This window comes from Fukomys damarensis, unplaced genomic scaffold (assembly GCF_012274545.1).
Source record: "Fukomys damarensis isolate Sample0158 unplaced genomic scaffold, DMR_v1.0_HiC HiC_scaffold_22, whole genome shotgun sequence".
Classification (NCBI taxonomy): Eukaryota; Metazoa; Chordata; class Mammalia; order Rodentia; family Bathyergidae; genus Fukomys; species Fukomys damarensis.
Window position 1 is genome coordinate 15,675,207 of NW_022900934.1, and position 26,524 is coordinate 15,701,730.

At 41.8% G+C, this 26,524-nt stretch overlaps 2 protein-coding genes and 1 pseudogene across 2 annotated transcripts in view; 1 reads left to right on the forward strand and 2 right to left on the reverse strand.

Moving 5' to 3' along the window:
- Positions 1-26,524, forward strand: part of Fitm2 (fat storage inducing transmembrane protein 2) — an 85,932-nt gene that overhangs the window by 47,279 nt on the left and 12,129 nt on the right. The gene's annotated exons all lie outside the window — the stretch shown is intronic.
- Positions 100-26,442, reverse strand: LOC104867156 (eukaryotic translation initiation factor 2 subunit 3, X-linked-like). Its single transcript, XM_033767072.1, has 2 exons — positions 26,368-26,442; positions 100-3,162 (listed from the first exon to the last, which is right to left on the reverse strand). The coding sequence occupies exon 2, from the start codon at positions 3,113-3,115 to the stop codon at positions 1,661-1,663; it is 1,455 nt and encodes a 484-aa protein (XP_033622963.1). The 5' UTR covers positions 3,116-3,162; positions 26,368-26,442; the 3' UTR covers positions 100-1,660.
- Positions 4,330-6,096, reverse strand: LOC104867155 (annotated as a pseudogene).

Genomic DNA, 26,524 nt, shown 5'->3' on the forward strand with positions numbered 1-26,524 from the left:
ACTTCTTTCTAAACCTTGTAAGGAAAAACAAGGGAGGCACTTACATGATCAAATTGTAAGAACAGACTGCAAAGAATAGTCAAAGACAAGATGTGTGGAGTCTTAAATCTTTAATGGCTTTTTGAAAGAATTACAAAAAGAATGCATGCTAATTATAACAAATTCAAACAATACATGAACAAGTAAAACTAACTCCATTACCCTAAAGAGGAATAAAATAACATCAGGCATCATTTTTCAAACTACCACACTGGCAAGATTAAAAAGAATGACACTGGGCTACTTATAAGGAAATCCTGTCTCAAAAAACCAAAAGCAAAAATAAAAATAAAAATAAAAATAAAGAATCACAGTATCTAGCATTGGCCAGGATTCTCAATATTGGCCCTACTGATCTAATTCTCTGTTAATGGGGCATTGTCCTATTTATCATAGGAGGCTTAGCATCCAGGCTGTAGCAACCAAGTACTCTCTCCAGACACTGCCAAATGCTTCCTCTTGCTGAGAGCTGCTGTAGGCCAATGAGCACTCCAACACCTCTGGTGGGCATGGGATCTGGCAGCTTGGTGTACTAGCAAATATTAAAATTTGCATCACCAGCAACTTCGCTTCACAGTACAAACTTGAGGAACATTTTAATCATTTTTTATTATTTTTAATTTTTAAAATGAATGACATTGGTAGGTAACTGGAGATATCTATATATACCTATCTATGCATAAATGCCCAGACATAGAACTGGGTAGCTCTGATGCAGAGTTTTCAGGATACAATTTTTTTTCAAGATACAATAATTAAAGGGCTCAAGCAAGGTGAGGCATGTGGAGGCATTTTCAAGTTTTTTATTATTTTTCCCAAATTATGGACTTTTTATTGCTTTAAAATACTATTAAAAAATACACCATGCATATCTTAACAGATCCACAAATGATCCAAATTAAATGCTTTTTTTGTTTCATTAATTTGAATTGCTAGGACAATCCAGTTAATGAGATGTCTTTGTTGATTACACTGATCGCATAAGCTTATTTCCCACAAACTCCATAATGTAAGGAGACTGCTTTATGTAAGGAGGTATTTTCTCCTATTATACTTTTTTGAATCCTTAAATATCTGAGATTTCATAAATATCAGATTTCTCTTTCCTGTTTTGTTATAATGTTAAACACAAAACAGAGTAGCCAGGGTCACTTTCTGGCAATCCTACTAATCACTGTCTCAAGTTTCTTAAATATCTTAAATTTGTAATACCAAATCTTCCACAAAGAGCACTATGAATAATATATATTTTTAATCATAAAAAAGAAAAACTATTTCAGACAGATTCAGTGGCATGTGCGCTACAGAGAAGGCTGGCTGTAGCCATTTCTTTTCAAACCTGTATTGATGTATAAATGAGACCTGATTTGGACATGCTTAACTTCTGCTAAAATATAGATTTAACCCAACATGACACCAACCTTTACATTTATAGACCTCATATTAGTACTAGAGGTTAGATTTTCGTCACCAAAAAATGAGAATAACCAGAATAACCTTACAGTTACCTACTAAGGTAATGAGCTATGAAATTAATTCCCTACTACTGCTTTGAAAATATACCCCTCGGTTGTTCAGAGAAATTCCACCTCATCCAAATGTACTGTTTAGCTGGGATTCTTCAGTCATCATCTATGGTTGGCTTGATTGTCACTCCTCTTCTTATCTGACCCCAACCAATTAAACGCCAGTGCTTCTCTACTCTTCGGCTCAGGGCAATTTTCTCTCCCACTTCTGTGCACACAGGATTGGTCAGAACGATTTTGCCCAAATCAGCCTTGACAGCACTAACTCTCCCTCCTGTTGACAGAGATCCTATGTTGACCATGAGCACTTCGTTCTTGGACAGCTTTTGGACCTTTGCTGCTTTCTTGTCACCTTCAGTGCGTACACCTAGAAGCCGTCTAAGTAGGAAATAGGAAATTTCTAATTCTGTGAATATCTCAGGTAAAGCTCCCACTGCACCAAGTACCTGCCCCACCATTCTGTCTGCTCGGCACAAGGTGGGGTCGATTTTTGTTCCAACTCCAATAAGACCCCCAGGAGCAGCATACTGAAGATCATTATGTTCTGCAAAAAGTGAAACGATTTTGGAAAAGATTGGTTTACACATGAGTTTTCCTTCACTATCTTTGGAAACAATACCAGGTCTGACTTCTATTTCCTGGCCCACCTTCAATACGCCCTTTAGAATACTACCACCAGCCACACCTCCCTTAAGGTCATCAACTTCACAACCAGGTTTGTTGACATCAAATGACCTAATGACAATAAGTCGAGGTTCTGAAGTAAAGTCTCTAGGAGGTACTGGTATTTTCTTTACTATGTACTCACAGACAACTTCAATATTGTATTTCAGCTGGGCAGAAATTGGAATAATGGGAGCTCCTTCTGCTACTGTACCTTGTACAAATGCGAGGATCTGTTCGTATTGTTCCTTAGCCTGACTTTCTTTTACCAAATCAATTTTATTCTGTAGAATCAAAATATGCTTCAGTTTCATGATTTCTATTGCAGCCAGGTGTTCAGAAGTTTGAGGCTGAGGGCAAGATTCATTACCAGCTATCAACAGGAGAGCTGCATCCATCACTGCTGCACCATTCAGCATAGTTGCCATCAAAATGTCATGGCCAGGACAGTCAACAAAGGAAACATGTCTGACTAATCTGAAGTTCCCTTTGGTCCCTGGGATGTCTGTAGGGAACTCATCAGGTGTACCACTTCCACATGACCTATAGCATTCTGGCCGAGGACAACTTGGGTCATCAAGTTTGTAAATCTTAGCATTAGCATATCCAAGCTTGATTGTGATGTTTCTTTCTAGTTCATTTTTGAACCTGACAGTGTGCACTCCAGAAATGGCTTTTACAACCGTGGACTTCCCGTGAGCTACATGACCAATGGTACCTATATTAATTGTTGCTTGTCTGCTGATAACTTCACGTGAAAGTGGAGTCAACTTGGTAACATCCAAGGTGGCGAGATCCTGACGAGAGAGGTGTGGCTGTCCCAGAGTCACTCCGGCCTCGCCCTCCAGCCATCTTGCCCGCAGAGGTGTGAATATTTCTGAATCCATGTTTATTTTTCTGAATTCATCCTCTTTTTACTTCTAAAAGCAGAGTACTGTATAACAGATTAAATAATTTTTAAATTAGGAAGGTATCTAGGAAAGACTGCCATTTCTTTTACAGCTACCCCCAATTCTCACCTACATAGACCCATCCCACTACCCACACCTATTTTTTATCATTTTTCCTCATGTGGTGTACAAAAAGATTTGAAGATATTTCTCTTACCTAAAGAAATCGCCATTGTTGAAAGACAGGAACAGGGCAGGACAACCAAGAAACAATATGATGAAGAGAAGATGTTGGAACAACAACAACAACAACAAAAAACCCCTCCTTGATAGAAAAAAATAATTTAACAGCTATGTTAAATAACTATAACATTTCTACAAAATGACAAGTTTCTACAGATCTGCTCTTCTGGGACAAAACTTCAACAACCTTTACCTTGAGCCCCTAGAATGAAACTATTTAAAATGTTAGTCTGACACCAGTGATTTAAAATTGACAGTAAAATACTGTTTTTAAAGTATAGACACTAGATGACTCTTTAATACAAGCAGTTACCAGACCACTGGCCTCATAATTGAGACATATACTGATCTGCAGAATTTATTAAGCTTTGCACATGTAATAGAACATACTTTCAATTGCATTCGATGTGCTAACAAAAGCCCTAGCAATCAACAATGGCAGCTTGTCATTTTATAACAATCAGCGCTGTGGCTTTCCAAATTTGGTTTTCAGAAGAATTTATCTTCAAGGAAATCTAGTCATCCTTTTAAAAAATGTTTAGGTCACTCCAAGCTTGGCAATTAACTTTAGTGTAAACAATAAACAACTACAACTTGATAAATAACAGGTAACATTGTAGGCCATGAACATACAGCACAAAGGAATGGTGGTGCTGGTACTAAGTCAGAGTTATTAGAGGTACTAGAGTACTTTGGCCTCTACGCAGAAGGTTTGATTCACTAGCCTGGACACCTGGTATTCAAAGTAGGAGCAATAGCTACAGTAGCATTTCTAACACTGCAAACAAGTAGAGGATGAATTGATTTTTATTAATAAATTACACCTTCAGGCGTTATCACCAACACTTTAGTATAAAAATGTTTGTTGTATCGGTCATAACTATATGCTTATTTTAAAAGCTGCTAAATGGATTAAATGGAGACAGCAATGCTTCCCCTAATGGGACTGATCTTACTAAGTTTATAGCTATCAAGACCTAAAGCACTTCAGGTGTTTGAACTGAACATTGATGAGCACACTCCTAACCCAACCTACGGATATGCTTGACTCGGTGTTATTTGGTCAGCTGTTTGTTCACCTTGAAATTAAATTTTAATATTTTCAAAAGTTGACATTAAGTGGCATAGTAACAAATGTGCTGAAATAGTTATAGCCACAAATGGCAGTGAACAAGGAAATGGGGAGGTCCCACTCCCAAGTCACCAAGTAGTTAGAAAGATGATATATCTGTATCTATATCTATATATCTATATCTATATCTATGTACTGTCACACAACTATAACAAATAGGATTTAAAGCTGTGTACTCTGGTCTGGCATCTTCACACATTCAAGATATGTACCTTATATGAAAAGTGTTTATTCAAAAACAAATTTTTTGTAGTTAGTAAGTTCTTCCCTTAAATGTAAATAAAATGGCAGAAAGTTGTAATAACCAGGATTCTGAAAGTTTAAAAGAACAATTTGAATTAGGAATCAAATATACAGTCAAAGAAGGAAAAATAATCTAGACAACAAAGACTCAAGTAGCCCCTCAGGTGCAGAGCAATTTTGTAAAGTACGAAAGCAACTGTGATCACCTGCAGCTTCTCAGATCATTCTAGCAAGTGTCTCCAGGTACTACCTGTGTCTATAATACTTCCCTAAATAAAGGGCCTGCAATGTACATGCAGGGTGTTTCCTGGGAATAGAGGTGAAAGTATTTTCATTTTGTTTAACTCACAAACTATTTGCTCAAAGAAATATGTACAGCTAAATAAAAGCACATCTGGTAGAAATCCATAGCAACAAATGCTGACAAGATGTGCTTGGATCTTGCTTGCTGCATCTGCCATTGGGAAGGGGAACCGAGGTAGCACTCTCACAGGCTCTGTGTGTCTGTTCTGGAGATGGCCCTGTGGCAGTGGCACTGGCATTTACAGTTGAATTTAAGACTTCCAAATCATTGCCAGCAGGCTTGGTTCCTCCCACTTTAGACTTTGAATTTTTGATCTTTTCTTCAATGACTTTTTTTTTACATCTTCAAGCTTTTCAGGAATGACAGAGCCAACTGAAGGCCGCTGAAGCCTTCTGTCCAGCTTGGGATAAGGTTTCAGAGGTCTTCCTGTAAGTCATCCTGCCACCCTTTGGCAATGTTCTGCTCTAGCTCCTCTAGTGAACCAGTCCCAAGTTTCTGCTTGATCTCTGCTAGATGCTTCTCTTTTGCTGTTAACACTTGAGAAAGAGTCTGGATTTCTTCTTCCACCTTTTCCAGCTCCCTTCTCTGCTTGTCCTGCTTGTCCTGCTCTTCTGAGAGCGTCCAGGTGGCGCTGAGCATGGCTGCTGCCTCTTCTCCTTCCTCAGGTACTGAGTCTGTTCTCAGCAAACCAAATTTCTGAGCAGGTCATCCCGGTGGAAACGCATTACTACTAGGAGACAGGCAGAGGTAGTTTTTGTTCACCCCGAGTCAAAATCAAATGAGGACTGGTAGACTTCATCCAAGCCCGTGTCTCTGTGATCCATTGCAGGCAGAGGCAGAACACAAGGCTTTACAGCCGTCCGAGTTCCCTCTGCAGTCTCAGGCTCCTTTGGCCTTATTCCCTTTGCACCACCATGCAAGCTCACTGAAAATATCTTCCCAGTTTGGAGGCGCTGCCCTGGTGCCCCAGCCCAGATTTTTAAAAATTTAAAGAATAAAACTGTATAAACAAATGCATATGTGTATATGTATTGAACATGTACACAGGAATATGTATGAGTTTTGGTCTTTTCAAAGCCTGGGAAGAGGTACATGAAGCTACAACTGTCTCTCCTGTTCCTCTCCCAAGCCCCCTGCAGAGTAAAACAGCACAGTAAGCATGTGGAATTTTTAAAGCTCTATTTTATCATCATTTATATAATCTTTTAAGAATGTTGTAAAATAATAAACATAAAAATAAGACATAGAAAAAGGAGGAAAAGAACAGAAATCTCACTGGAGTCCTGTTCCCTTCCCCTGTAGTGAGTAAACCCAGCTTAATGAGTTCTGGGTACTCCACACTGTAAAGTTCTCAGCATCATACAAATCATTTCACCAGACCTCCAAAGCAATTCTAAGCTGGCAAAGAGAGGTCAGTTTTTTCCATTTGGCAGCTGGGACACTGAGACTCAGAGTGTTGTACTTGCCCAAGGCCCACAGGCAGTGAGGCCCTGAAGAGGTGGAGGAGAAATCCTAGCTCTCAGAGTCCCAGGCTGCCATCCCTCCCGCTGCCACCTCAGCAATGGGGGCAGGTCCAGTCCTCAACTGAAAACCAAAGGATCCACATCCATCCCATCTGAGGCCTTGGGCCTCTACTCCTTCAACTCCTCTCAGCCTTTCTTCTACAACGGAAGCCTGGTTCTCTCTCTGAAGTCACCTGTATCCTTCTGGCTGTCCTTTTCTCAAGGCAACTTGCTTTATAAAGATCAAGGACTTCCCAGGGGCAGTGCTGCTCTCACTCCATGGCAGCTTCCCCCATTGGAGCTCATCTGAAGATAAGCAGCCTACCTCCTGCAACTGAATGTAGGGGATAGGCAAGTATACGTGGGATGCACTTCCTAAAATATAAAGTGTGCTACAATATTAGATGGTTTTTACAAATTAAAACTCTAAACTGGGCGAGGTGGCACACTCCTGTAATCCCAGCACTTGGGAGGCTGAGGCAGGAGGATCACTTCAAGTTTGAGGCCAGCCTGGGCTACCTAATGAGTTCAAAGCCAGGATGAACTACAGGGTGAGAACCTATCATCAATCAATCAATCCTCTAGCTCTCATTCTTGGAAGGTAGAATAACAATAGCAGGGTAGCCCCAGATGAGAGAATGTTGAATGAAAAAAGTTTGATCTGGCCACCAGTGCGGACAAAGCTACTCAGAGTTCAGAGAGTGGCTCAGCCCACCTCAGCTTGTCCTTATCCCAGTCAGGTTTCTTTAGAACCTACTACTGGGCTTAGGAGCCTGAGCTGTCACCAGAGAGATGCCTCAGCATTGAACACTGAGGGCAGTGAGAACAGAGAAACAAGAAAAGCCAGCACCATAGATTATATTCCACCTGCAGGAAAACACATCAGGCAGGAAACAGGTTAATATGTCAGACAGGGCTTTGGAAACTGCTATGTTAATTTATTAATGTAAGAAGTAACAACGATGTAAGTACTGTGAGCAGTAGGACCAACTCCCACTATTCCAGTGAAATGCGGCAAAATCCAGCTTGTAAAGAAACAGCAGCAAGAAGCTCATCTCACTGAGAGACAGGGTGGTGAGGCGGCCCGTGGTGCCCGCTGCTTGGTGTGTATGAGGTCAGGCAACTTTTCAGTGTGTTCCAGACATTGGAAACAGCACATACCATCTCACCCTGGAGCTCCAGGTGTAAACTTCTAGTCTAAGAAAATAATCAGCTCCACCGTCAGATAGGAATGTTGATAAACATATTCACATGCTCCTATATATAGGTACTGACACAAGGAGTTGCAACTCAGTTCATTATAGCAGAAGTAGAGGGACAGTGAACTACAGAATAAATTAGGAATATATTTAAGTGACAGAGTATTACACAACCATTAAAATATTCGGAGGGATACTCTGTGACATGAAGAAATATTCATAATAGCAAATGAAAAAAGCAGGATATAAGACTTCACAGTTTATCAGCGACTATCAGATACACATTTAAGATAGCAATAATAATAATTGCAGCAGCAGCCAAAACTCACTGGATGCCATGAGCCATGCTCATTTCAACCTCTGCCAATCCTCAAGGGAGGCCTTGTTATTAGCCTCATTTTTCAGAGGAGTAAACAGGCACAGGGGCATGGGTAGGGTGTCCAAGGGCACATGGAGGGGTGGGCATCTGGAGGTAGAGCTTCTAACAGGGCCAGTCTGCAGCCCTCTGCAACACTCTGACAAAATGCCGACCCTGGCCACCCTTGAGAGCTGGGCAGAGGGCATGTGACTTTCTTCACATCTCCTACATGTTCAATAGAGACATATTTTTCTTTTGTTAAAATTAATTTTAAATGGGGATTTAGCTCAGTGGCATCACACCTATTCCACAAGTGCCAGGTCCTGAGTTCAATCCCTGGCACTGGGAGGAGAAAAAATTAGTTTTAACTGGCACACACCTATATTCTCAGTACTCTGGGAGGCAGAGACAGGAGGGCTGCAAGTTCAAGCCCAGCCCAGGCTGAACCTTGTCTCAACATTAAACATAATATTATTAAATATTTAAAATAATAATATTAAAAATAATTATTTTAAAAATAATAAAAAGGGCTGGGGATGTAGCTTAGTAGAAGGCCCTGGTTTCAATTCCTATTATTGCAAAATATTAGTTTTAATTATAAAACTTGAACAAACCAAAAATATTTGCAAGGGGAGGGTCTTAAGTAACCTCAGAGCCAGACAGAGAGGTGTAGTGGATCAGTCCAAATTTGATTCAATTAAACTGAAAGGCACCTGCAAAGGCTGGAAGACCAGGCTTAGAGGAAAGAAGAACCTGTTCGACTGGAAACGTCATGTTCCCTCAGGTGTTAGGGACAGCTGGATGAGGGTACTGGACACAGAGATGTGGTACTGAGGAGACAGTGGGCTAGAGATACAGATGGGGCATCAGCAGCAGACAGAGAATCCTTGAAGCTGTGGATGTCATGGGCTGTTTTCTCCTGTTCCTTTCCTTCCTTCCATCTTCACCTAATGGCAGCCATCTCTTCTTTGGGGGAACTACCCACCCTTTCTCTGTCTCAATGAGCTGTCAAAGTGCCCTGCCACTGAATAAGTGGGCACACCTGTCAAGACAGGTGTAAATATTCCTTAAGATTAAAAACCCATACTTTTGTTGCTGATAATTCCTAATTGCTAGACTAGCATGAAGCTCCCCAGCCATTCAATCAATGACCTTTGTCCCTCAAGGAGCCATTGCTCAGCTCTGAAATTAGAAAGTGATTTTCTTCAGTCCACAATGAATACACTGGACTCTTAAGATCTGGCTTTGCTGAGGGAGAAAAGGTTTACTTATTTCAGAAATCTTCCCTTTGTAGATCAACTTGGGGAGAGGGGACAGGAGTTCTCCATAAGCCACAGGTTAGATGTGTCACAGTGTAACATTAAAGACAAGTTCCCACACAGCAGGAAGGGGAAGAGCCTCCTGGAACCACCATGGAGAAAAGCAAGACAAGTTCAGAAGCGGTGTTCTGGTCCATCCTCCCGAAGGTCAAATTCCCCATGTGGGGCTAAGAGGGACCAAGGCAGATTGAGAGGATTCTGGTGTCTGCATCCCCAAGCACAGCCAAGGACAGCACTGGCCTCTTGGAGGAGCCACCCACTGACCGTGCCATATACAGAGCCGGACACCTAAGCTGTAAAAGCAGCTTTGGGAGATGGTGTGGGCAGTTCCAGATCCCCATTTCCCCTTGAGCTGTGGGTGTTATGAAGGTGACTCATAAATGCCCCAATAGTGTGCTAAGGAGACAAACAGATGAAGGGGCCAGCCAACAGGCTATGTGGGATATGGCACATGAGGACATCGAATCTAGAAACATTTGTGATATTCACGATCCTGAGGAGGTCAGAGCACTGCTCAGGATCTAAATCAGGTCAGTGCTATCTTGCTGGGTTCCTTCATAATCCGTGACATCTAGGGACAAGTCTGGAGTGGTCACATGACAGTGAAGACCAGCCAAGGTTAGGGGACAGTATCTAACCACAAAACTCATCTGTCACCCTCTTACATACCCAGATCCCATCCCAGGAATAGGCAAGAAAGGAGAGAAAAGAAACCCTGACGTATCACATATAAATACAAAACAGAATGCTGTGCGTCAGAAGGGCTGCAGTACCCCCTCAAGTTGGAAGAGTGCTAGCTTGAGGAAAACGAGACCAGGTGAAAATGTAGAGGAGGCTGCGTTGTTTTCACACCTCCGAGGACCAGTGGGTAGGATCTGACCCTGCTGCAGAGGCTCACACGGAGAGGCACATCAAGATGGAGCGTGGCAGAGTCAGCTCTGATCACAGTGCCCAGGGTCTAGGCAATGGGGGGACCAGTCCCTTTTCAGTGAGCTTCCTGGTAGCTTTACAGTACCTTTCTTTCGCTCAAGCAAGTCAGAGTGGCTTTCTACATCCATCCAAGGGAATGGAGATGAGCAAAGAGGATGTGGGGGTCCCTAAAGATCTGCAGACAGGAGGCAGAAAAAGCCCGAGGAGGAGACGGGTCCCCGGCTGCAGTGACCACAGAGGCTGAGAGGGGCGTGAAGAGGAGGCTGCGCCCAGAGGCACAGTATTCCACGATGAGGTTAGCACAACCTTGGCAAGAAGTGCTTCAGTGGGAGGGAGGTCTGGTTCCAGCTGGAGAAAGGGTGGGGAGAAAGGACACTATGGCTCGAAGGAGCGAAAAGAGGACAGGGGCTTTACAAGGAAATAGAAAGGGGGCTTCTGAGTTTGGGTTTACCTTTTTAAAAGTTTTGGTTTTTAAAAGATATGAGAAGCTCCGTGGCTATAAATGCCTGCCTACCCGGCACAGTGGGGCACTGTGAACCATTTTTAGATCAGGCTGCTGCCCCGTTCTGGAATCACAAATAAAGCCAATTAAGAAATGCAAAAATAAAACAACCCTCCTCAAACAACCCCCCCACCAAGATGAGAGAAGACATGATATATGTGCATGTACACAGAAAACAACACGAATTTCCTGAGAAGGAAATTCCAGTAATGCCAGAGCAGGGATTGGTCTCAGACGGGTGGGAAGATGTGGTGAAAACTGCTCTTTCCCGGAGTTACACAGATATTCATGTACGTATAGATATGAATGAAGTACGTGAAAAATTGTGGTTGAGTGTCAACAGTGAAGGAGGAAGACTGGTATAGAACACACACGCAAGAATCCTCAGAATTCAGCTGAATCAGAAACCTGTCAAGTGTAGAATCAGCTGAAGACTCTTAAGATACAGTTTAATCCAAGTTAAAAAAAAAAAAAAATCCAGGGCTGGGAAACGTTGCTTAGTGGTAGAGCACAAGGCTCTGGGTTCAATCCCAACTGCTGCAACAAAGCAACCCAGCCGCTCTGAAACAGAGCAGTAATAAGCATGAATGAACGCCTAAGGCTCTGATCACAGGCTTTAGAGCAGGGTCTCTTTAAATTGTGTTTTGCGCAGGTTTTTGACATGTTTCAAAAATCAGAACGCACCCTCAGGTGTGGTGGTGTACACCTGTAATTCCTGGCACTAGGGAGGCTGAGGCAGGAGGAATGATGCAAGTTCAAGGCGAGCCTGGGCTACACAGAGTTCAAGGCCAGCCTGATCTACACAGCAAGGCCTTGTCTCAAAACAACTGACAGAGCTGATTTCAGACATTGCTGACAGGATTGTGAAATGCACACCCCTGTTAAAATTTGGAAATATCTATCAGAATTACAAGTCTGTTAATCTGTCCCATAGGTGACACTAGGTGAAAGTTATTCATTACAGCAGTGATTGCAAGCAGAAGACTAGAAACTTCTGCCTGTTTTGCCAGGGGTAAAGGGGTAAGCTTGGTGCATCCACATTGAAATACTGTGTCACTGAAAAAACTTGGGAGGAAACTCTGTAATAAGGAAAGAGCTATAAGATAAAGAGTGGCAGTGAAAAAAACAAGATGCACAGCTAAGAATGTGTATTTGTATCCCTTGTACTTGTATAAAGAAACACTGGAGAGGCCGGGGAATTAGCTCAGTGGTTCCAGCACCTGCCTTGCAAGCACAAGGACCCAAGTTTGATCCCCGGTACCAAAAAAAAAAAAAAAAAAAAAACACTGGAGAAATAAACAAGAAACTCAGATATGTTTCCAAGGATGGTGGGGGCAAGGTCAGAATCCAGAGTTCCTGATACCTTGTGCCCTGATGTTTTTATTTCATTGCCTCTAGCCCCATTCTCATGTGTGCTGTCAAACCGTGAGATTTCTGCCAACCTGAGAGGTTAAAGTGGGTATCTCAGTGCACCTTCAATAAGCATTCATCTTTTTTTGTGGGAGAGAAGGGGTCAAGTCAGGATCTTGCTAAAATGTCCAAGCAAGTCTCAAACTTGTGATCCTTCTGCTTCGGCCTCCTGAGTGCTGGGATTACAGGTGCTGGCCACAGCATCCCGCTAACCCCAATCTTTTCAAGAAAGGCTGAGGTGTGTATGTGTGTGCATGTACAGGTGTGCGTGTGTGTGTGTGTGAAACTGGGGATTGATCCCAGAGCATCTGTACTAAGCTATGTCCCCCAGCCCTTTTCTATTTTGAGTTCCTAAATTGGGCTCAAACTTGTGATCCTCTTGTTGCAGCCTCCTAGAGCTCTGGGGTTACAGGCACGTGCTACCCACACGAGGTAGCCTGGGCATCTTCCCATATGTTTTAGGGTCACTTGTGTTTTTCCTTCTCTACAAACCACTGGTTTGCATTCTTTGCTCATTTTTCTTTTGCTGAGGTAAAAGCTCTTGACCTGGGGGTTGTGACATCCTCAGGGGGTTCAGTCACTCAGATATAGTTAAGAATTATAGGGGAAGGGCCGGGGGTTCAGCTCAATGTTTCTGCTATCTGCCTTGCAAGCAAGCACAAGGTGCTGAGTTCAATCCCCCATACCAAAAAAAAAAAAAAAAAATTATAGGGTTGGAGGGGTCAGCTTTCTCTAACCCAATACCTATCTTGTGGCATACAGTTTATTTCAAAGATTTTTAAAAAAATTATTGGAGCTTAAATACACATACTGAAAAATGTACATGTACATTACCATTTGATGGAGTTTTACAAACTGGACACATTTCTATAGCTAGTATCAGATTGACATAGATATTACCAGAATTCCAGAAGCTCCTATCAATACTACATTGCAGTCTCTCCCACACGACTCTTTTCTTCTGTAGCTTTACTTTTTTATTGTATTTTTCTACCTTAAACCTTTCTGATGTTATCATACAGTTTAAACTGCAAAGTTCAAATGAATAAAAATTAAAAAAAAAAAGCGTGCGATTTATGAACCTTTGGCTCTTCAAGTTGTGATCCTAGTGTGCCCCCTGCTGGCCATCAGTAGCTACCAGGAAAAGGGCCCTTCTGGAGCTCTGAGAATTAACTGGAGTCCTACAGCTCTGGTTGAGGCCAGCTTACTAGAGCCAGCGCACAGGTTTGACGCCAGGTCACTTGTAAAGGCATCACAAAATTCTTCTATTCCATAATCTGTTCCTCAATATTTCAGGAAATCAGCTATCAAAATTACAGACTACAAAAAAATAACAAGCTACAGTAGCTTTGGAGGCTATGAAGAGAATGGCAGGTATGTGTGGTGAATGTTTAAATTTAAAAAGTATTATTATTATTATACTATTATATGTTTTTGAGACAGGATCTCCAGTGTAGCACAGGCTGGCCTCAAACTTGTGGCAATTCTCCTGCCTCACCTTCCCAAGTGCTGGGATTAGAGGCGTGTGAAACCATGCCCAGCTCTAAAATAATTACTACTATAAGACACACTTATTAATTCTCTCTAATATACTACCCTCTTCTCTGAATGCACTTATCCCATCATTGTTGTTATTTTCTGAAGCAGTTCTGGAAAACCTCTTTCAGGAATGTCTTTCTGTAGCTGCTTGGATGTCCCGCATTGATTCAAAACATTTATACAGTGGTACCTTGGTTCACGAACTCTCTCCACAATTCTGGTCACAAACCGAACTGGATGAGAACTGAATCAGATTCCCCATAAGGTCAATGTCAACGCTGAACCTAACCACTGAATTGGATTCAGTTCTCGTCCAACTCGGCTTGCGACCAGAATTGTCAAACGAATCAAGTTCATGAACCAAGATGCGAATTGCAAAAACATTTTTTGTGTGATTTCACCCACCAGCTCTGGCACCCTGAGACTTCTGGCTTTTCATTTTCTAAGGCAACAATGACCATGAAGTCAAGACAACCACAAAAAGACATAAATGTGCTTCTGAACTGCTTCAGAAAGTGGCGAGAATTACAGGATGAGTGTGTTCCGAGCAAGCAGAAGTATTTTGAGGGAGTTAAGGGCAATGTCTTTTACTGTAATACGTTCTTTTTCATTCATTAATTTTATTGGTATTGAAGTTTTACATATGCATTACGACCGCACGCATCACTGCGAAGTTGTGCCTGTACACGATGTACCTCGGTTCCTGTTTGTCCCCAACTCCCCTTCCCTTCCTTCCACTCCTCTACCCCTTCCTATTTACAAAGACTCTCTTCCTTCTTTTCTCATTTTTTTCTTTCCCTTCTTTCCTTTCTCCCACTCCCCTCCCCAGCTCCACTTTCCCTTTGAACCTTTTCTTCCTATTCGCAATAACAATTACACATTTTGGTCCTCATTTACACTTTCATTTTCTCATACCAGAGAAACAATTTGGTATTTACACATGCGTGTCCTGTTTATTTCACTCAAGAGTATGGTCTCAAGGTTCATCCATTTAGCTATAAATACCTCTAAGTTTATCATTCTTTATGGCTTAACACTTAATACACACACACACACACACACACATTTTGTACCAGGGATCGAACTCAGGTCCTTGTGCTTGCAAGGCAGGCAGCGGAACCACTGAACTAAAGCCCCAGCCCCAATTTTGTATTTTAAAAAACACATCTTTGGGTGGCATTTGGGCTGTTTCAAAGATTTAGCTATTACAAACTGTGCTGCTATCAACATGGACATGCATATATTGCTGTGATACAATGCTTTTGATTCTCTTGGGAAGGTATCCAGCAGGGAAATAGCTGGATCAATGAACCTCTAATCCCAGTTTTGTGAGGAATCTCCACACTGATTTACACAGTGGTTGCACCAGTCTACACTCCCACCAACAGTGGAGAAAGGTTTTTTTTTCCTCTACAGACCCGCCAGCATTTGTTATTGGTTGATTTCCTGATAGCAGCCATTCCTTTTGGAGTGAGGTGGAATCTCAGCATTGTTTTCATTTGCATTGAATGACCAGTGATGTTGAACATTTTTTCATATCATTTTTCATTTGTTCTTTCTACTTCTCTGTCCAAGAAATGCCTGTCCACTTCAGATGCCCATTTTTTGATTGGGTCTTTAATTTTGGAGGGGTCTTTTTTAAGTTCTTTATATATTGTAGATAGTCATCCTTTGAGTAACAGCTGGTAAATATTTTTTCCCACATTATGGGTTGTCTCTTCACTTTGTTGGTAGTTTATCTTCCTGTGCAGAGGCTTTGTAATAAGATGAGATCCCAGTTGATTCTTTGTGTTAGTTACTATGCAACTGAGGTTTTGATTTCATAAACTTTTTTCCTACACCAATGTCTTCAAGAGTTCTACCTATCTTCCAGCAAGTTTAGTGTTTCTGTTTTAATATTTAGATCTCTGATCCATTTTTATTTTAGTTTAGTGCATGGTGAAGGATATGGGTCTAATTTTAATCTTTAGTAAACTGAACCCAGTTTTTTCAGCACCACTTATTAAAGAGGCTATTTTTCCTCCAGTGAAGGTGTTTGGCTCCTTTGTCCGAAGATGAGATAGCTGAGCATGTCTGAGTTGTTCCTGCATCTTCTAATCTGTTCCATTGATCCTTGGGGTCTGTTTCTTTGCCAGTACCATGCTACTTTTATCAGAGTAGCTTTGTACTATAGTTTCAAGTTGGGGATTGAATTTAAACATTCATTGTTTAAGTCATACCATTCACTATTTAAATTATACTTTGTATAAGCAGCTCATCTCTATTTCCCTACCTTTTGCCTCTTCAACCCCAAAATAAAGACACCGTAGTGAAAGTCCCTGCTGCTCAAATCAACAACTTAAGGAACTGACAGTCTCCAATTACGGGTTTCTGTTTTCTCTGATGCTGGAGTCAAACTTAGGGCTTCATGCCCTAATGAATTAAGATCATGAAAAGAGGTACCGCTGTAAAATGGTAAAGATTTGGCATGTCTTTACATTTCATTTAAACTGCCATTTAAAACTTGATCTACACCTAGTGGCTTTGATTAAGCAAGCATTTTACAAATTGGGTAATATATTATTTGCAGTCTATTTGCAATCATTAACAGTTTCCTAAATTTATAAGAGCCCTAAAGATGTCCTCTTTGTGAGCAGTTATAGCCTGAAAGCCTGTTAAAGAAGCCTAAATTTTGCCCTAAGTGTAAAAACTAAGTAAATACATACAAAGATTTGTATATAGCTATAACACTAATTATGGATAACCTCATAATACATTAGGTGTATTTTTATTTCCTAAGTGTAGAGGCCTTCAAAGATGCAATACTTAAACAGTTTATCATACTGGTGACTTCTGGGCTAAAGATGTTTATGGTGGTAAACTTTTTCAGGGTCAAGCACCTGACTTTCCATTACTTGTGTTCCAGCTACTTGTGATGAAAAGTACATGCCAGTCCAGTATGAGGCAGCCAGATATGTTAATACTTAGGCTTACATTTGTATGACTGTTATATAATTGTGTTTTTTCATGGTTAAGAGGTACCTAAACATAGTGCAGTCCAGACAATGTCACTCTAATGATAACAGATTAGGCATAACTTAAAAAGTGCACCTATAAACAAGTACATTCTGCTTTAAAAGACACTCTATTAAAAGATAACAAATTTAGGTAAAATTCTATGTCATTTAATATTTTTAATTAGATAAAGACACCTGACTAAAAAATTATTTTATACTAAAAAGAGATAAAACTCTAATGCTTCTAATATATCATCATGTTAAAATGCTATGCTTTCCTTAATCTCAAGTTTTCCCTATAAAGCTTTATAATTGTTATCTGTTAACATTTTACAGAAATTTGACTTCTAAGACAACCATGATTAATAAAGAAGTAAGTTCTCTGGCCATACTCTATATTCAAAGCGCTTTATACCTATCCCACTTCAATATTAGTACAACTGATTTCATGGGGGTTCAAAAACTGAGGCTTGAAGACCAAAGCTAAAAAAAACTGGGCTAAGAGGACAGCAAACATTTTGGCCCAGGCCTACAAGACCAAAGATTGTTGGATCCCAGAGGTCAGGAGTCAACCAATGTACATTGTGCTAAAAGCAGGGTCACTGAAAGGGAAATGTCTTCAAAGAGAAGCCACATGCTCAAGCAAGACCATGACTTACCCTAGCAGAGGGCACTGATAGAGGTGAGGTGCTAAGAGGCTTTACACATTGTCCCAAAAGTAACCCCTGAAGAGCCTTAACCGATATTTTTTTTTTTTTGAGACAGGGTCTCACTATGTAGTTCAGACTGCTCTGGAACTCACTATGTAGCCCAGGCTGGTCTCCAACTCACAGCGACCCTCCTGCCTCAGCCTCCCGAGTGCTGGGATTATGGCTGAGCCTTAACTGATCTTGATTGACACATCTCCTTTTATCTTGGTCTTAGGTACCCAGCAGGAAAGTATAACTAAAAAGATATGTAAAACAATAATAGTAATATAGGCTAGCTATAAGAAGGGGACTCCCAATTACTACACTGTCCCTGCTGGCAGTTTCCAGCCATACCCCTTATTACTATCATGGTTCAGTGAGGCTTTAGAAAGCCACAGTGGCAGCTACAGAAGCTCAGCGAGAATCTTTAAATTCCTTCACTGAAATTGTCCTTCTCAACTGCAGAGCTCTTGATCCTCAAGGGCCTGATACTGAAGGGACTTGTACACTAGTGAATGGAACTTGTTGTCTTTGGATAAATAACTAACATCAGGTGAAAGGAGACCTTAGGACAATAAACAATTATTAGACTTAAAGATAATCTCTATGAGTAGGCAGGTCTAAGACCTAGCTAGTTATGATCCTTACTCTAATTTCTTTTTCTTTTTTGTATTGGGGATTGAACTTGGGACCTTGTGCTTGCAAGGCCGATGGCAGCACCACTGAGCTAAATCCCTGGCCCTCTTATTCTAATTTCTTAAAAACAGCATCTAGACTTGGTTCATTTTGAATCCACAGAGCCACCTAAACAACTGAGCAACTCCTGTGCTCTGCTTATCTATAATTAGTTCTGGGTTGAGAGGCCATGTGGCCTCAGGACCCTTTCTGGAAAATCCAGGAGCTATTCTTATTTCCAACAAAACTTGCCTCACCTCCAAAACAACAAACAAAAATAATGTTAACTGGTGATCTACAAACCAGATGCCAACTGATTAGTTTGCCAGTGGCAGTATATGCCTCCAGGGTTCCCCTCGCTTCTCTATTACTCCCCACCTGTCCTTGGGGGTCCTCACCCTGTGTTGTAGATTCAATGGCCACCCACTGTTGTCACTACAATCTCGAGTTCTAGTCCTGATTTCCTGCCTCAACTTCGGACCCACGTATTTTCCCACCTCTGGAAACCTCTGCACAGCGGGCCCACTGATCTTGGAAATTCAGTATGTTCAAACTGAGCTCATCATGTAGAGACATGTTATCAAGAGAGAGCACAGACTGCTTGTGTTCAGATTCCAGTTCTGTCACCTCCCTGCTGTGAACCTCGGGCAAGTTGCTTAATCGATCTTTGCTTCAGTTTCCTCACCTGGAAAATGAAGATGATAATCTTATAGGATTGTTTTGTGAATTAAAATGAGTTTTTTATGTACAGTAAGAGCTATCAAATATTAGCTGCTACTATTAAATATTATTTTCCTCTGTTCCCTATCAACTGAATTCAACAGATTTTAGAAGGAGGTGACAACATCCACTTAGTTGTCAAACTAGAAAGCCAAATGTCACAGTGAACTTTCTCTTACTGCCCCTCCTGTGCAAATGCTACCGCATCTCTTCCCAAAGCCCGATCTACACAACTTTGCAATTAACTTGCTTTCCAAAGTACCATTTGGTAGACAACTGCCTCCTTGGGCCTAACTCAGAGTATCAGCCTGTGCTGAAACCAAAGTAATCATTCTAAAATCCATTTGGCTGTTTGTCTTTTGCAACTCCCACAGTTCTTGGAAGTAATCTTAGGCAACATTTAAGATCCAGGATGACCTGATTCCTGCTTTCATCTGCACTTCAAATTCCTTATGCCCAAAACTTCCTCTACTCCCCAGGCATGGTCTTCCTCCCTTAGTGAATGGTGATACCTACTGGCTCTACTCAAGTTAGACACCTCGGTCCAGCAACTCAGTCTTCCTAGTCTCTGTAAAGCCTGTTGCCTCCTCACACTCCTCAGGTGTGGTTTCAGATGTGGCCTTAAACATTATTTCAGGCAACTTTTTTTGGTACCAGAGATCCAACTCTGGACCTTGTGCTTGTCAGGCATCTTTAATTAGCCTACCTACACCCTCCCACCTCCTTTCTTTCTTTTTTCTTTTTTTTTTTTTTTTGGTACTGGGGATCAAACTCAGGTCCTTGTGCTTGTGAGCAGGCAGCAGAACCACTGAGCTAAATCCCCAGCCCCGCCACCTCCTTTCTAAGATGCTTCCAGAGTGATGTTAACTGCTGACCAGCCCATCACCACCATGGAAATCATTCAGAACGCTCAGGACAAAAATCCAACTCTTTAAAATGATTTTCTTCCAAAACTGGCTTGGTCTCTCTTCAGTCCTGGTTCGTCCTCCATTTCCACTGCCTGACTTTCAAACTCTTTCAGGAAGCTTTTGCTGGAAGAGAATTCTAACAGAGGAATGCTGTGCCTCTGCTGATTCTGTGGCTCTCCAATGAGCCACGAGCTTCTCGTGAATGGCTGCAGAGCACTAGGCGAGCAGCAGGCATTCAGTGAGGAAGAATACAAGACCCTGATATACCATGGTCCCATGGTGTAGCCACATAGACTGGTGCAGCTCCCTCAGCTCCTGCAGCCTTCCAAAGTGATCTGTACACATTCAGTTCGTATTACCATACTGTCTTAGCAACATGAAGCAATTCGTAACAAAATAACTGAAGGGTTTAAATATATTTAAATAGTTTTGACATAGAATAAACATTCAATTCCTTTAGCCAGTAATTACGGTGAACCAACTATGTGCTACCCAAGAATTTAGGCCCTAGGAATATACCGTATTTTCACCGACTCTAAGATCTTGTCATGTTTTAAAGGCTCACCATTTACTGGAAGTGCAATTTAAAAAGAAAAAAAAAACTACCAATTAAACTAGGATATATTACCAATTATAAAATATATTCAGATTTTCTGAGTAGTAATTTGTGGGGAAAATATGCATCTTAGATTCAATAAAAATTCAGTGATAAAGAGACAAGGTCTCTGTCTTCAGGTAGCTTCTGTTCTAGTGAGGGGACCTGATAATAAATATACATTGACAGACTATGATTAGTACTAGAAGGAAAAACAGTACAGGAAAAAGAGGTACACAGTGAAAGGAGCTGCTGGGATAGCTAGGGAAGGCCCCTTTGGGAAATTAAATGAGCAGGGACCTGTTAAGATACGAATGGTGGATAAGCAATCTTCCAGCAGAGGCTGTATCAAATACAAAAGATCTGAGAGAGGTTCAAGGACAGGCAAGGCAAGTACAGTATAGATGGGGCACAGTCCAACCTCCTCAGGCCTAGTGGTGTCTCCCAGGTGAAAGTAGGTATTCTTGGTCTAGGTAGGTGACCGTAAGGGGTAGGGAGACTAAGAAAAGTAGTGTAACATCTATCAGAATGGAGGGTGTAGAGCCAAATCACCTAGTTCTGAATTCTCATTCTGCCACTTGTAAGCTGTATAAACTTCGACAAATTATCTTACTATTCTGAGCCTTAGTTTGCTCAGTTGTAAAAAGGACACAGTAAGAATACCTGACTCTCAAGTTGATTTTAAAAATTAAAAGGGGTAGCACTTGCTAATCAAGACACAAATGATCAGTTATCACTGCCTTTTACCCTAAAGTTATTTATTTATGAGACAGGGTCTTGCTTTGTGGTTCAGGCTGACCTTGAATTCACTAGGCCAGTCTACCTTTGAACTTGAGGCAATCCTCCTGGCTTAGCCTCCCAAGCAGTAGGATTAGACATTCACCACCACACCTGGCAATCATTTTAAAAATTGTATCAAGGTAAGGAATAAATTTAGCTCAGTCTTAAACATAAGACTAGTTTCTTAGATTACCAAATGGTAGAATGGTAGCCATATTACAGAAATCTTTTTGCTATATGTATATACACACATATATAGTTAATTTTTAAAAATAGTAACATCATTTTGGGAAACTGGTACTTGCATATTATATACCCCCCCAAAGGGGGTTCGAACTCAGGACCTTGCACTTGCCAAGTGCGGCGTCCCTGAGCTACATCCCCAGCCCTCATTTTCAACCCCTTTATCCTCTTCTGCCATCCCTTCTCCTTCCCCTAATTCCCTCCCTATCATCTCCAAATGTCTACCCTGCAGTTTCCTGTCATCTCTCCTTTATGTAAATTTTACTTTTTTCATGTAAGGAAAAGCATATGCTATTCAGCTGAGTCTGGCTTAGGAAAAATAAATTTTTATGACTTTGAACCTGTCTTCTCCAAAGTTCCTTTTTTTTTTTTTTTTTTTGAGATAGGGTCTCACTCTGTAATTTAGGCTATGTAGCACAGTTGGGCTCAAACTCTTGGCAATCCTTCTGCCTCAGCCTCCCAAGTGCTGGGATTACAGGTGTGTACCAACATGCCCAGGCTCTCTGAAGTTAGTTTTTAAAATAACAGGTTATCTTCCTGTTGTCCCTGCTTTGGAGTTGGCTGATTATGGACTAAAACCTCTGTGAACTGTGAGCCAAATAAACCCCTTCCTTTCTAACTTTGGGCATCTGGAATTTTGTCTCAGCAATAAGTGAAAAGTAACACAGAAATTTGGTGCCAGAGAAGAGGGGGTCATTGCTGTGACATTACCTGGCCATGTGGCTCAAAAGCTTTTGGAACTGGCTTGTGGGAAGGAGAAGAGTTAGGAAAGATCCAGAGACATTGGCTACAGAAGCAGGGCTGGAATCCCTTAGGCTGTTGTGTATGGGAGATTCTGGTCAGAGCTCAGAAGACCAGAAAGCCAATAAAGACCAGACTGGGACGTTTTTGTTAGGAAGAAGGACTGTACGGCTATTGCACTCCAGACGTGTATTATGGCTTGGCAGAAAGTCTGTCTGCATTTGGTGTCCAGAGACTTTTCCTGAGACTGAGATTAAGGGCAGTGGACTTATTCCCTTGCAGCAGAAGAGATTTCAAGGCACTTGAATATTGAGGAAGTGGCATGGCTACTTTGGGAACTTTTAGCCAAATCTATATTGAGAATTAAGAGCAAAAAAAGCCCAGCAGAATGATTTAAAATGTTTTGAATTTGGCCAGAAGGGAAGCTCCAGTAAAGCTATGAACTGCAAAGATAGAGCAGAGATCCTGATTGCTGAGAAAGTACAGGAGAATAGAAAAGATGGACTGAGGGCATCACAGGAAGCAGCAGGACTCCACACTTTGCAGCCTCAGTGCTATAAAGGTGAAGGAATTTGCTTTGAGAAAAAAGCCTCTGAGAACTAGGTTCCAAAATGGCGACAGCCACAACATGTTCCCAATTGGTGGCCTAGGGAAGTTGTTCCAAAATGGCAGCCTAGAGAATTTGTTCCTTGGGATTGGGTTCAGACAGCTCAGCAATCCAGGCAACCGACCCCTACGGACAAGAGAGAGAGGGGAGACTGGCTACTATTACTCCAGCTGGCAGTAGACCTTGGCATCATCACGTGGCACTGGTTTTAGGTGCATGCAGAATACAAAAGTTGTGGAGTCAGGAAAGCTTCTGGCCAGATCTTGGAAGACCCGAGTGGCCAAGCAGGGTGCCCCTGAGAGGGCAATGTGTGAAGCTGTGAGTATGAAGCCAAAGGTGCATTGGAGACCCCAGAAGTTTGGAGAAGCCAGCAGTGTGGATTGTCTGAGAAAACCTGCAAAGAGAGAGCAGAGCCAGCCCAAGAGAAGCCATGGGAGCTACAACCACCAAAAGTGCCATGGGGGTGGAGCCACCAAAACACTTCGGAGTTCACAACTTGCCAGAGATTGCTATGGATGCTGGAAATGGAACTGTGGGGTTTAATGTTTCCCCTACTGGATTTTAGACTTACTTTGGTTCCATTTCTTTGTATCCCCCTATTACCTTTGGAAATGGTAATGTTTATTTTGTGCCACTGAATGTTGGAAGTGTTTAACTTTCTTTTCATTTATACAGGGGCTTCCAGCTAAGGGTCTGCTTTAAATCTCAGAGGAGACTTGGGACTTGGACTTTTCAACAATGCTGAAACTCTTTAGAACTTTGGCAACTTAGAGATGGACTAAATGCCTTTTGTGCAGAGGAATGTGCATGAGTCTTTGCGGAGCCAGGGGTGGAATGTATGGTTTGGGTCTAGATGTCCCCTCAAAGTCTCATGTGGTCATAGACTTGATCTAGAGTGTGCGAAGCTGGAATTGATTCATGATGCAGTGCCAAACTCAAGGGCACTAGGATTAAGGGTGTGAGTGCTACCCAGCCTAAGCAGTTTGAATAAGATAAAAGGGGCAGGGAGACACTGTTAACACTCTCCTTATCTTTGCTGCCTTGTGTGTGTGTGCTACCTTGCTTTTGCTCTGCCATGCCTGTTTGTTGTCCCTGCTTTGGAGTTGGCTGATTATGGACTGAAACCTCTACGAAATGTAAGCCAAATAAAACCCTTCCTTTTTAACTTTGGGTGTCTGGTATTTTGTCTAAGGAATGAGAAAAGTAAGTAACATACCTCCTATATAAATTAGTTGTTTTGCAGTATAATTTATGGAATTAAGTCCTCCCTGTTCAATCACTTATAACACCTACAATAAGGGGGATGAATTATTAAGGAATATCATACCTACCATATAGCCTTTTTATTAAATGGCATTACTATGTGCATTATACCAAGTGAAATTTCCTGAATATAAGGTCCGCATACAAATTCAGAGTTTTTTCCATGGCTAAAAAGATCTTGTTGGTGCATGGGGTAGTTCAGGCTTGTTATTCACTCAGATCGCATGTTTTGTGACCACATTCCAAGTCATGATGTCCCACCTAGTGAGCCAGTCCTATATATAACAACTTGAAACTTGAGGCCATGTCATGAGTATGAGCGAACAGACTTCAGTATTCCCAAGAGGTTCTTACCTTCCAAGTACTCCCTGGGAAATGAGTTATGTTCTCAGAAAGCATCTAACTTTATGGAGCTGTACTTATATAAAAGGAGCACTTTAATTTTTAGTTTTTTAGCATTAAATGTTGTAAGGGATGAAAATAGGGCAAAATGAGAATTCATCAAAACTGTATTGAGCCGGGGATTTAGCTCAGTGGTTCTGCTGCCTGCCTTGTAAGCACAAGGACCTGAGTTCGATCCCTGGTGCCAAAAAACAAAACAAAACTGTATTGAGAATCTACTACCTCCTAGGAATTGTGTCAATCTTTGGAAATTCAATAGTAATCAAAACATTCCTTGTCTTCAAGGATGTATGAAATTGTACCTCAAGCAGTATTTTGAAATGGTGGCAAAAAAAAACACATTTTGATGAATTCATTTGGCAATTCTGGGACCTCCCTCCCCTCGCGTATTTCCCTCTTTTTCCTTTGAAGAGATGCTGAGAAGACCAGCTGTAGTTTCAGTCTTCGGAAAGTTTAACTCTTGATTTACTAGCACTATGCAACAGAACTAGGGAGCTGGAACAATTATCTTCATCTGTAGAATGTGTAAAGTCACAGGAGTATTAAATGAGAGAAAATGTACATAATTGCTGCGCAGTAGATGGAAGCCATTATGATTAGCATCATGAAGTTACAACTAACCCATTAGCTGTCAAGTCACTGAGCCTCTGGTATGAAGAAGGGGAATTTAAATGTTTTAACCAGGGTTCACTACATACTTTATGTTTAACAACGGTATACAAATGCTCCACAACTTACAATGGGGTCACATCCCAAGAAATTCATCGTAAGTTGAACACATCATAAGTCAAAACTACATTTAATACAGTATTCTAGAGAGTATGGGTTTACCCCTGTGATCACATGGTTGACCAGGACTGACTGCTGTTGGTTCCCCTGCCCGGCATCATAAGAGAGTATCAGAGGATGTATATTTTGAGCTTAAGATGGGGATCAAAATCTAAAATCTGAAGCAGTTTCTACCGAATGCATATGCCTGTCACAGTAACATAAAGTAAAAAACCGCCTACGTTGGGGACTGCCTGTACAATGAACTGTAGATTTCATTTTTAGACATGGTCCAAATATTCCACTGGTTGGCTATAGTTACACTGAATATAGCTCAAATGACTTCAGCCACCTACTCAGCTAAGTGACTATACCCTACGGTACTGGGCAATGGGAGTAGGAGGGCCAGTTTAGGTTCAGGGCAAGGCCCTCACTGTGGGACTGCGCCAGAAACAACTCTATTGAAGAAAGCCAGCTTTTCCCACGGGGTCTTGAGAAATGAAGCCGAAGAGTAGCAGGAGTGGAGAGGCATTGCTAGCTAGAACTGCAAAACCAACGATGGGGGCGGTGGCAGGTGCTGCACAGTTAAAGCCTTTCCTCCTTGCTATATGAACCACCATCAGACTCATAAAGATGGAGTGATCACTAAAAATCACCGATTTGGATAAACTGCCTGAAACGTTTTTGCAAAATTTGGTGTCTACATGCACTTCTCTGGCAAGAGGGTCTGTATTTCTCACCACATTCTCAAGAGTCCAGCCTGAAAACACTACATTCACTATTACTGTTCAACCTTCTCACTCGCTTATGAACTGAGGCCCAGAGAGTTAAAAGCGATTGCCTCAAGTCAAACAACAGGTACAGCAACAGCGAAGGCATTTTAGTTCCAATTGCGGTCTTGGGTCCAAGGGCCCCTTCGCTTCTCTCCCTGCCCCGAAGGGATTCCCCAGGATTAGAGGGCTGCGGTCCGAGTTTAGGCACTGTCCAGGCAGTCCAGATTTCAGCATCAAGGAGACATTGCCAAACGCCCAAAGGGGCTCGGTGGGCACTAAAACTCCCACACACCGTCCTCACCACCGCGGAATCCTGTTGCCTTGGCGACTCCAGATGGACCACTGGGCAAAAGGAGACCCAGCTAAATAGAGGCGGATCTGCGACAGCGAAGACTACCACCCACTCACCTGACAGAAGAGGAAGCAGGCACGCCCCAAAAGACAGTTCCGAGCCCAAAGAGGTGGGAAAAGGGAGAAAAGAATAACAGGAAATGACGTAAAGCGCACGTGCTTCCAAGAGGGCGGGTACTGGGCGTTTGAGAGGGGCGGCCGTCTTCCTGCGCCT